Genomic DNA, 11,818 nt, shown 5'->3' on the forward strand with positions numbered 1-11,818 from the left:
AAAAAAAAAAAAAAAAAAAAAAAAGAAAAGAGAGAGAGAGAAAGACGAAACAATCACGTGACCGCACGCCGTAATTCAAGATGGAGACTGAGCTGAAAAGGTGGCTACACTGTGAGCTAGTTAGCTGTTTGCAGTGATCACAATATGGCAAATACGACGGACTACCGCACGTTTTAACGCCGACAGAGAGACTTGTTCATCTGACAGCTTTGGACCACCATGAAGTAAAAGTTGTTGTGTTTAAATATAGACCACCTGAAGAATATTCAAAGATAGGAGAGGTAGCCCAGAGGAGAAAACTGTCAATGGTCATCAACATAAACTCATTTTGAGAGAGAGAGAGAGAGAGAGAGAGAGGGGATCGATATGGCGCTGAGAGAGTTAAAAGTTTGTCTCCTGGGGGTAAGTAAGTCAGCATCGATTTTTATCTGTTGTCCAAACTGGACATTTAACTGTACCTGTGGCATACTGCTCCTCCATCAGGCTCTGCCACACTGTTTACATCAGTCAAATGTGTTGATTCCTGCGATCAGTGCATACTCAAATAAATCATGCACTTTACATTTGGTTAAATCACATGTATGCATGTCTAACCTGCATATAATAACAGCATGGAAGCACAACTACATCTCCTCCTCTCCATCTCCTACCAATAAGGTTTGAATACAGCTGAAAGTATTAAAGATTAATCCTTTTGTTAATCAATACACAATTAAATAGCAGAAATGTATCATTTTAAGTCATTTTTCAGGCTAAAAAAATGTCAAATGTTTTCTTGTTGAGCTGTTCGGCATTTGAAGAGAGTATTTATTTATTTATTTATAGACAATTCATGCATCCTAAATAACATTTCTGCATTCGTTACAAATCATGCGTGTCTGAACTGCTTATAACAGAAAAAACTAGTGTGTTATCTCCTTAATACATTGCTGAAGTAACCTTATCTCACTTCCTCTTCTTCATCAATGAGTACGTGTTAAAAGGACAATGCAAGTCTAACTACGTCATGTCCAACTATGACAAAGTTATACAACTACAACGGGAGCAGGAAGGGAGAAGATGCCACAAATATGTTATATTGTCTGGGCACATTGCCAGAGAGTGTGTGTTTTTTCTATAGCTATGATTATACTTCTAGTGATGGTTTCTGGCTGTGTTTACTAAGCATGGTCTTTATTTTGTCTCTGCAGGACACTGGCGTTGGAAAGTCAAGTATCGTTTGGAGATTTGTGGAAGACAGCTTTGACCCAAACATCAACCCAACAATTGGGTACGTTCCTGTTGTCTCTCACGCTAAATGTTGTGTTTATTCTCGGACTGGTTTGTGTTTAGGGTTGTTGTAGGACATCGTCGTGAAGTCAGTGAATTGCTGTCTACCATTGTTTGGTTTAGTCGATTCCAATTAGAGCAGTAATTATTATAGAAGAATTAAAAATGTAAAAAAAAAAAACACAATTTGCTGTGCAAAACATTGCTTGCTTTTCTGTTTCATGACATTATAAATGAAAAATGTTTCAACTCAACTTTTAAGACACCACTTTGTCAACATGAGACATGTTTGACATTTTATAGACAAAGTGCTCAGTCAGTACTCGAGCCAGACCAATATTTTTCACCATTGCTAGTATTATTGACTACTTTTGGCTTATCTCAGACATATCTGTGTCAGCGTGTCGGCCAGTAAATAACAAGAAATTCTATTAGGTTATTTACAAATGGCCCTGCCATTAAACTGCCAAATTTATTTCTCAGCTGTTATTTATCTGACAAATATTGGCGGATATTTTGTTGAATTTTTATAACAAAATCAAAATTTATTTAGGATTCTAATATGTGAGTAAATCTGTTTTATATTTAACAGTTGGGACGTTGTTGTTTATTAAGGCTGGCAGACAGTCGTAAACATCTAAATGAAGATGCATGTTTTTTCTCACTTTCTCAGACTCTTAAAAATGAGTTGGGATGAAACCACTAAGATATTATTTGTCTATATTTTAACACCTAAATCAATGTAATATGTTTAGACTGTGACATAGTCTTTCAATAATGAGGTTATTTCTCTTCACCAGGGCGTCCTTCATGACCAAGACAGTGCAATACCAAAACGAGCTGCACAAGTTCCTGATCTGGGACACGGCAGGACAAGAGCGGGTTAGTACCGCCTGCCGAGGTTTTGGCCGTTTTAATTTTTAAATGGACTGCTGAAGCTGAATCCTGAGCGAGATTCACATGTGATTTTGCTTTTCAGAGCCAAACCACAAACCGCACAGCACACAGATTTGATTTTGTAATCAGTCTGTTTGACTTGGTTTATGCAAAATATCTACAGAATTCTCCCATGTGGCTTTAAAGGAAGTGAGAAAGCTACTCACTGTGTGTGTGTGTACCACTCCCTGAATCAGCCCGAGGGAGAGTGAAGTAAAGTGCAGTTATTCATTACTTCTGATAGGGGGCAATATTTACCTTTGTATAGGTAGAGTTCAGCCCCCTAAGCAATAACCTACTCCTCGTAGTGCTCTTGTTTTTAGAGTCCCCTTTTGCTTATTTTACATATTACATATATTTATATTCTTTAGATCGATGAGTGACATCAGCACGTCTGTCCTGATTTGCCCCTCCTGTCACCTTTAGTCTTTGTCCTGCCTCTCCCTCCTTCTTACTCATTGCATTTAGTCATTTTGGGACACAGATAAAAGAGTTGCTTTCGTTTTATGTTGTATAAAGTCTTATTTTCATGTCCTGGTTCCACTTATTATACAACGTACACACTGAATCAGTGTCTAAATTAGTTATTTGAAATGACCACACATGCACACAAAGTTTTGGACTGATACAGATCAGAGGTATGTGATATCACAAAGCAGATGTTGGATCTTGGTGTTTAAGCACAGTTTTAAGCCAAATGACACTCTGAAGCCCTAGACAGTTGTAGCGTGAAGGAACTGCTTTCTCTTTTGACTCACACACTGCATCCCACATTTCTCTCCATTATCTTTCCACATCACTTCCCTTTTTCTGTACATGCCCTTCTCTTTTTCTCATGCACAATCCCCTACTGTTGTAATGTCTTATCCTCTCCAGGGAGGTGAGATAAGATGCTGTTTGTCTTTTATCCTCCTTTCCCCCCAAGGTCCTTGACTTTTTCACTGCTTTGAGGGTACATCAATGGAGCCCCGTTTAAGATAAGATGAGAGGATGAAACCCAAGCTGTCTCAGCCCACTGGCGTGTGCTGCTACTGTGTCTTATCTGAGAGTCGCTGCAACTCCACGTCCTCTTTTTCTTCTTTCCTTCTTTGTGTGTCTCCGTGGAACATTTCTCTTCTTGGCAACAGTCTGTTTTTCTGTGATTCTCGTGTGTTCTTTTCCATTTTCTCCACCTTCTCACATCCCTCAAATCCTCATTTTCACTCCCATGTGGCCTCTCGACCTCCCAAGGGGTTCACATGTGAGCGTGAAAAAGTAGCAGCATTCCATTGGTAGGTTTTGCATGTGTCTGTGTTTTCATACAAAGCTGCTGTGGTATTTTGAAGCCTTTCATGGCTTATTTTCTAACTTCTGTGGTGCTTTGGCCTATCAAAATCTGTCAAGTTTAGAGAGGGGAACACAAAGCCAGCCAATGCACATGGAAGGAGAGACCCGGGCAAAAAGCAAAGCTCTGTGATTTCCACAATCCACAATCTATATCTCAAGACCAGATGAGGCCTTATGACTACATCTGAGCCCAGCTGTCAACAGCCCATTGAAGCTTCCCCCACTGATTGTTCCCTCTCGCTGAATACAAGCGAGAGGACCTTGCATCCTACTGCAATATGAGGCTTTCTTTCATTAATGCACCCAGCCCGCGGTTTCAGCAATTAATCGACCCTCACTGGGCATCACTGCTGCTGTGTGGCCAGACGTCTGGCCTTGCTGTGATTACTCTTTTGGTTAAGGCAGAGATAGACCACACAGGACTGGTGGTGGTGTGGCTCGACACTAGCCAATGAAACAGACAGCACACTCCTCAGTGTCTCTGCCAAATATCCCAAGTTGGATTCCCGTTGGTGGACTTGGGGCCAGTAACAACTATAATTATGTGGAATGTGTGCTTTCCTGAGGTAACGGTGTCACTCCAAGATGGATAGTTTATTCCATCGTATTGTAAAGGAAAATAGAATTGGCTGGAAGGCTGGGTCATTCCAAGTGAAGGTCTTTTTAGAGACGGTGTGTTTCTTTTAAAATAAATATCATTAGTTAATACATGACACATGGTTTTTCTAGTCCGTTAAAAGCCCCAGTGCAGCGTATATTGCAAGAAGGCATTAAAAGAAGTTAGAGAGGAATAACCTCAAAAATCCTTTCGAGGCCATTGCTAGCATTTCAACTGAATTGAGATCAAGAGCCAGTAGTCCACATTTTTTCAGCAGAAAATCATTTAAGGAGTGAGCGAATGATTCATACTTTTAGGTGCTTTCACACTGTGAGTGGTTGTGTCGCTGGTTTGCATGAATGTCCGTGGTGAGGGGAACAAGAGTGTGCTAAAACTACAGCTTGGACTGAAAGATGTTTGTTATAAAACACAGTTAGAGACTAGCAATCTACTGCTAGCAACAGTAGCATTGTAGATAGGGTGGTGCCATTTAGTACAGTAGCCATCGTCAATGGTAAATACTGTGCTCTGATCTAAATTCTGGCGTCAACATGACAGTTATACTTTTTACAAGGTTCACTATCTTATCTTAGCTTGTCAGCGTGCTATTATTAGTCTTTAGTTATTGGAGAAATTAAAATATTACCCTGATGGTGGCTGATGATACAAGGTGATGAAAAGTCTACCAAAGTTATAGTTCATCCTGAAGAGAAAATAAATGTCTGAACCAAATGACATGAAAAACCATCTAATAGTTATTGAGAAAATGTGAACCTCATGGTAGGACTAGACGAAAGGTCAGCATCATCCTTTAAGCACAAAGAATATATGTTCCAAATTTCCTGGCAGTCCATCCAGTAGTTGTTAAAATATTCCAGTCTAGACAAAATTGGACCAACCAGTCATGCGTAGAGCCATGGGACTAGCATGGCTAAAATCAATATGTTTTAAGATATAATGGCAGCCGTCTTAATTGTTAAAGCCAGGTTGCAATGAGCGTTAGGAACTATTTTACCAGAAAAAACACCAAAACTGGCAAAAAGAAGAGCCTCCCAAGCAGCTACAGATTTAGAAATGCACACGTTCTTTTGATTACGCAGGGCTTTGTGATCTATTGGGTTAAGATCAAATGTATAGCCTTCCATAAATATCAATACGCTAACAGCTTTTGACACATTCTGCTCATCTTTCTCTTGATAGCTACCACATGTGTGAGGTCTTGGTGGAAAGACTTGCCATACTCCCATTTTAAATAAAGCCACTTGGCTTACAGGCTCAGAACTGGGCCTTTGGTTTAGTGAAATTGTACTTGGTGTCTTTTTATAGTCTGTTTTGAGTTTGTTACAATCAGTATTATTGAGTCTAATGAAACTCACAGTGGTCTGTGCCTATGTAAGGGATTAGCCGTAGTCTGTGAAAACCCTAGACACTGTTTCTTGATCTCTATTGGGTGTGAAAATATATAACAGTACATTTATACTGCAATGATACCCTAATACTCTTTTTAATATCCAAGAATAAAAAAATGGAAAGAAATCATCTTGAAAGATCTTTTTAACTCTTGGTCTCAACATGTTCTGCTTCACATGGTTTCAAAGGTATACGCAGACGCAGTCATTCTTTAGTCTTTAGACACTCAAGTCTCCTCCCTATCCAACAGTGTCCCGTAGAAAGCCTTTGAACTAATTGAGCTTTCTCTGTCTTCTCACAGTTTCGTGCTCTAGCACCAATGTACTACAGAGGTTCCGCTGCGGCCATCATTGTTTATGACATCACGAAAGAGGTATCATTTCCTTTTTCTCCCCTAAACCACCAATCCACTAAGTACTCACTGTATAGTTGGATGGTTTTGTTCCATGTCTTAATTTCTCGAAGGGATAGTTCAGTTTCAGAAATACACTTATTCGCATTTTTTGCCAAGAGTTAGATGAGAAGATCAATACCACTCTCATGTCTGTACAGTAAATTTAGAGCAGTCATTAGCTTAGCTTACTATAAAGACTGGAAACAGAAAGCCTGGCTCTGTCCAAAGGTAATGAAACCTGCCTACACACACACAGAACTCTAATGTTCACCAGTTATCACCTTATATCTTGCTTTGTTTACTCCATATAAAAATGAAAGTGTAGAAACAACAATTGACCCTTTTTATAGGAGTCAAATTCTGGACTTTTTCTTGGCCAGGAGCAGTTTGGCAGACAACCAGCACCACAAAGCAGACCAAGAGAGTGTACTGATGTAGCTTTATGTTATCCATAAACACAGTGGTAGTGGTATCTATGTTCTAATCCACCTCTCAGCTCAAAAGCAAATAAGCATGTTACACAAACTAATTCTTTAAAGGTCCAGGGTGTAGGATTTAGTGGCATCTAGTGGTGAGGTTGCAGAGTGCAACCAACTGAATACCGCTTGCCTTACAGTCTTTCTTCAAATGACTGGAGAAACTATGGAAATGTGGCCATGCAACATGCAAAAAAAACCAAAAGGTCCTGTCTATAGCTAGTGTTTGTTTTGTCCATTTTGGGCTGCTGTAGAAACATGGCGGTTCAAGGAGGGAAAAGGACCCACTCTCTCTCTGTAAGCTCATAGGGGAACAAAAATACATAGATCCAATAGATCCTCCTAAATTTTACACACTGGACCTTTAAACTTTGATCAAACTTTGATACGGTTTGTCATTGAGTGCACTGTGTTGTTCACCTGCATCATCAGGAATCCTTCCAAACACTGAAGAACTGGGTAAAGGAGCTGCGCCAGCATGGTCCTCCTAATATCGTGGTCGCTATCGCTGGCAACAAATGTGACCTGTCAGACGCCAGGTGACCCTGAATTTGAGTTAATACCATGTGTGTAATGAACAATGTTAGTGTGCCGTATGATGATCCCTCCTCATTTACAACACGATGATGGGATTCAGATGTCTGGCTTTGATGGAAAAAATTCTTGTGAGGAAACATTATGACCTTTTAGCATCGGAATAATATTGGATGTTTGACTTAGAAATACCATTGGAACTAAAGTGTTCTGCAAGGGGGAATATTGGCTCCTACACTTACACTGTTGTGTAATAAAAGGTGATCAGACTCTCACCTCTCTTGGTGTTTGTCGCTCATATTGATTATCATCTAGTAGGAAAGCTGTGTTTATTTATTGTGCACCAAACAAGGAGGAGTAGTGAAAGATATTGTAGAACTGAAAATGTTCCCAGACTCGGATACATGTTCACTTTTGGTAACAAGATCCTCCATGAAATTGGGAAGTCACCCACATAATAGCTGTAGAACTACATTTGACTGTTATCAATTAAAGCCTGAAGTTGGAGAATTTGTTTGCATTTTGCGCCATATTAATTTTGACATACCTCCTTCGTATACAGGGAAGTCCCAGAGAAGGATGCCAAGGACTATGCTGACTCCATCCATGCCATCTTTGTAGAAACCAGTGCCAAGAATGCCATTAACATCAACGAGGTGTTTATAGAGATAAGTGAGTGTGTTTCTGGAGCATTTGGTGCCATTGGCCTGTACCTCCTCAGGTCCCCCATTAAGCTGTGATGAATTAAGCATTGTGCAGCATTGAGATAATTATCTTGTCTCCCTTGTTTTAAAGCATGTGGACTATGTTTTGAACAGTATTGCTATTAGAGGTGTCATTTCTAAATATGTCAGGAGTGTTATCATTCTTTTCTGTGTTTGTATCGGACTTCTGACAGCGATGTGTTCGTTCAGAATAAGCTACAGATAATGTCACGTTGAGAGTAAAACAGAATCCACTTAATCGTGACATCTTGGCACATCAGAGACAAACAGAGACAAGGGTTTGTGGGAGCAGCTGACTCATTTTTAAGTTCATTTATACAATATACATATAATATAAATATAATTATACAATAGCTGTGTCACAATTTAGTATACATATTAATCCTACGCAGGTTTTGACTGTATATTGTGTCCATACGGGGAGAGAAATGAAGCATATGAACGTCTTTTTGCATACTAAAACCTTCACATCCACTGCTGCATGTGTCATTTTTTTATGTTACTGGGAGACAGCTTGTTTCCCTTAGTCTAATATATATATATTCTAATGTTCATGGTGTACAGGTCTTTTTTTTTTTTTTTAAGCTGTCTCACCACATTATTCGCAAAGTGTTTTTAGTAAGCACACTGACTCTTTGAGCCCACTTACTTTTGACATTTTTCCAGTGTCAACACCCTAAATACTCAAAGCTAGCTTAGAATTACTGTGCTGTAGGAAACTGGGGCACAGCTACAGCTACAGGATTACTGTCAATTAATTGCTACATTAGCATGAAAAACGGTGTATTTTTAAAACAAGTGTGGTAATGGAGAGTTTAAGAGAGAAAGCTGAGGAAGCTGAATGCTGGGAACCTTTGAACATGTGTCTGTGTGTGTGTGTGTGTGTCTCCTTTTTAAAGGTAAGCGCATCCCCATTGTAGATGCAGCAGGATCAACTTCAGGAAAAGGTTTCAAACTGGGACGGCAGGCCTCAGAGTCTCGCAGGACGTGCTGCTGATAATGCCGGTGACTGTCCCCACATGAGCTGTGACCTGACCCTTTGCTTAACCTCTGTATTCCCGGCCTGCTTCAGCTTGCAGCCACCACACACCCTCAGACACTCTTCAGTCCTTGACGCCGGGGTGCAGCATTGCCAAACTGACCGATGTAGCACATGCATTTCCAACTACAGCAAATCATCATATATCGTCTGAAAATTGCTGGCAGGAGAATGCCTGAATTCATACATTGATGAGTAAGTGAAGGACCCTCATATATACAGTTTTACTGGCTCCTATTATGGACATCAAGACTATTTTTGGTGTATATTATAGCCCTAGGTTGATCAGAGGAACTTTACAGCGACAGATTCATGGATTCGGAAGTCATTCATGTAAATTTGTACAAATATATTGTCTTTCAACCAAAACATGAACTGAAAATGGTCAAATTTAACCAAATCATTTTGATAGCACTTAAGTTATTGCCTTTTGTTTGTTTGAGGGGATCTCTCCCCAAACATTCACAGCTTTGTGAAGGATCCATCTATACTGCCAATGTGTGTAATCACTGATTTATCATCAGATTCTGATGAAAGAGGTTATGGTAGTCATTAGTTCTTGTTTCTCATCTCAATCTTTGCTTTGTGGAAGGATATTTGGAGAGATGCTGGTGATTCACAGTCTAGCAAGAAGGATTGTGCGTGCTAAATTTGCATTTTATTGCGTGATTGCTGTTTTCATCAAGATGTTTCATCAAGGCAAAATACCAAGTGGGTGTTTTGATGTAAATTTGCAATCACGTTGTCAAAAATGCAGAAATGGTACTTCCTCACATTTAAAGGAATAGTTCAACATTTTCGGAGATATGCCTAGGGTAAGAATATCAGTACCATCTAAGCGTGAACTTTGTTCTTCTCTCTTTGGCTTGTGAGGATATTTCGATCGTTACTTGCTGCTGAGAGTGACAACAAACGGTTGCAAAATCTCATCTGTGTGATTACAACTGTACAGTCCAGTGCTTTAATCAGGGCTGAAAACGCTGAGTCTAAGTGTATTATTATACGATAACAGTCCCAGTTGCTCACACATGCAACACACCTCTACTTTTTATTTACTGAAAAGGTATTAACTGAATATGAAGTTCCCTGTTGTGCACATGGCATCATGCCATTTGTCTCACAGTATTACTTTAGTGTAATTTTTCTCTAATCATCTTCTTTCCAATGCTTTACTGTTACTTGGCAACAGTTTTACAGGGTAGGCTGATATCTGTGAGCTCTTACCAAATTCTTTAATTGTCCCATAAACATTTTTCATCTTTTTTTTTTTTTTTTTTTTAATAATCACCACAAGCTCACACATGCATTGTTTTACTACCTGGCCTGCAATGAAAACAATATGATCTGGAAACTAGAGATCATTTACAGGAAACTCAGATTTTACAGCTTAAATTTCCCCTTCGCAGAACGCTAAATATGCTGAATTAAACGTGGCACTGTGTCAACTTGCTGACCCCTTAATGAACCTTAGTCTCCTTTCTGCTCTGAATTACTGTATGTGCTTATGTTCCAAGGGCTGCTTTTCTGATTTTCCTTTTCTCCCAACTCTCTTTTTTTCTTCATTCTTTTCAATTCCAGGCACCTATTGCAGGTCCAGCTTTCATTCTGCTTCAAACAAATATGGGTTACTATACAACAGAGCTATATCATCCTTGTGAAAATCCTGACTCCGCTGTGATCCTGTCCCTGTGATCCCATGTTACAGTATGCTGTGTTGTGCTGCAGTAGTTTCATTTACCTCTTCTATCAGCCTAATTGATCCTCAGTAGCAGTTGACTCATGAGCCCCTACAGACTTATTGAGTCAGTGTAATTTCATGCTTGTCTGTATCTCTTGAGTCCGTTTAGCCCCAAAAACCTCTTTGCAAAGTTGCCAAAAAAATACAGATGTGGGCTCAACTGGACTGCATTTATAAATTTGGATGGTGTGCTTTTCTGTCAGCGCAAGCCACTTTATTTGCCTTTAAGCATCTTAAATGCATCTGTTATCGATGAGTTGTGTGCTACGCAGTGCTGTCAATGTCTTCAGGATTTTCTAGAGTGCAATAGTTGTTATTATGACAAAGGTTTTAAAAAAATGTGATCTAATCCAAGAAATCAGTTACAGAGTGAAACACTCACACAGTAGAGCGCACACTCATTCAGAAAATGTGATCTGACTCCCTACAGTCTCACGCAGATAATGACAGGTTTATATTGACCTCATTTTATGTGGCGGTTTTTGCTCATACGTAGTTCATCAATATGAGCAGTGTGAAGGGGCCGAGCAAATCCCTTGAAAACCAGAGAGGCATTCTAGGTCAAAACTTAAACTTGGTTTTTGATTCATGCTGCTGTCTTCGATGATTCGCCATACTGCACTACAACATAATGCTAACTCGAGCAAGTATTTAATATAGCTTCAGCAATTATTATCAAAAAGGGAATCACTCTGGTACTTTGAAAGCTGCACTTTGACTATTTCTATTAACTGGCCCTTATTACTGACTAACACTCTGTCTGCAGTCTGTTATTATCTCTGTGAAATAACTTGATGAAACGTTCATGTAAAGACTTCTTAATGTCCCTCCATGTTATTTTTAGGTTTTGACTGTTTGCTCAGTTCTCAATGCTACGAAGAACACAGCGGCAAACATTGTCAAAGCCATTTTACTACACACGTAATTAACCTTTTTTTTATTGTCGATGTAATATAGTGATTTAAAATGCTAATCACGTAAATGCTTAAAAATATATGAAGTTTGATAATGACACAGAAGGCATGGATAGAAATTGTATGCCAGTTTTGCATTGAAAAATACCAATAGTCTTGGGCTGGCCCTGGGAATGTGATTAATCTATAATATGTATATTTTTCAGTGTAGATATATACCATCAAATTGCACACAAATCAATAACTATATTCTATTCTAAGCCAGTTGTGTGAACACAATAGATGTCACCGTTTGCAGTAATTCCATCAGCATTGTAGTTACCATATTTAGCTTTTTACTATGTTTCATATTGATTGTAACAAAATGCCTGAAGACACTTGTTTGCAGTGGATTTCCAAATGTGTATTAAAAAAAAGGGAATTGTCAATTTGTTTACTAATAAAAGATTGACAGAAATA

General features: G+C 39.1%; 1 protein-coding gene across 3 annotated transcripts; it reads left to right on the top strand.

The window, feature by feature from the left end:
* Positions 1-34: 34 nt before the first annotated feature.
* On the top strand, positions 35-11,818 carry rab22a (RAB22A, member RAS oncogene family). 3 transcript variants are annotated; one of them, XR_003462510.1, is made up of 8 exons: positions 913-1,101; positions 1,191-1,270; positions 2,070-2,151; positions 5,841-5,912; positions 6,842-6,948; positions 7,506-7,615; positions 8,568-8,902; positions 10,286-11,818. XR_003462510.1 is itself a non-coding variant. In XM_010742655.3 (7 exons), exons 1-7 carry the CDS (start codon positions 367-369, stop codon positions 8,663-8,665), a joined length of 585 nt encoding a protein of 194 aa, XP_010740957.3. In that variant the 5' UTR covers positions 35-366; the 3' UTR covers positions 8,666-11,818. The 3 variants fall into 3 exon arrangements, 2 of the variants coding, with proteins under 2 accessions (XP_010740957.3, XP_027135608.1); XM_010742655.3 differs by lacking the exon at positions 913-1,101 and adding an exon at positions 35-402 and having other exon boundaries at positions 8,568-11,818; XM_027279807.1 differs by having other exon boundaries at positions 8,568-11,818.

Source organism: Larimichthys crocea, chromosome VI (genome assembly GCF_000972845.2).
Source record: "Larimichthys crocea isolate SSNF chromosome VI, L_crocea_2.0, whole genome shotgun sequence".
Lineage (NCBI taxonomy): Eukaryota > Metazoa > Chordata > Actinopteri > Sciaenidae > Larimichthys > Larimichthys crocea.

Coding starts and splice junctions, on each gene's coding strand:
- rab22a (XM_027279807.1), top strand. CDS start 1,060: ATGCCACAAATATGTTATATTGTCTGGGCACATTGCCAGAGA. Junction 5,913..6,841: donor TTTATGACATCACGAAAGAG/GTATCATTTCCT, acceptor CTGCATCATCAG/GAATCCTTCCAAACACTGAA. Junction 7,616..8,567: donor CGAGGTGTTTATAGAGATAA/GTGAGTGTGTTT, acceptor TCCTTTTTAAAG/GTAAGCGCATCCCCATTGTA.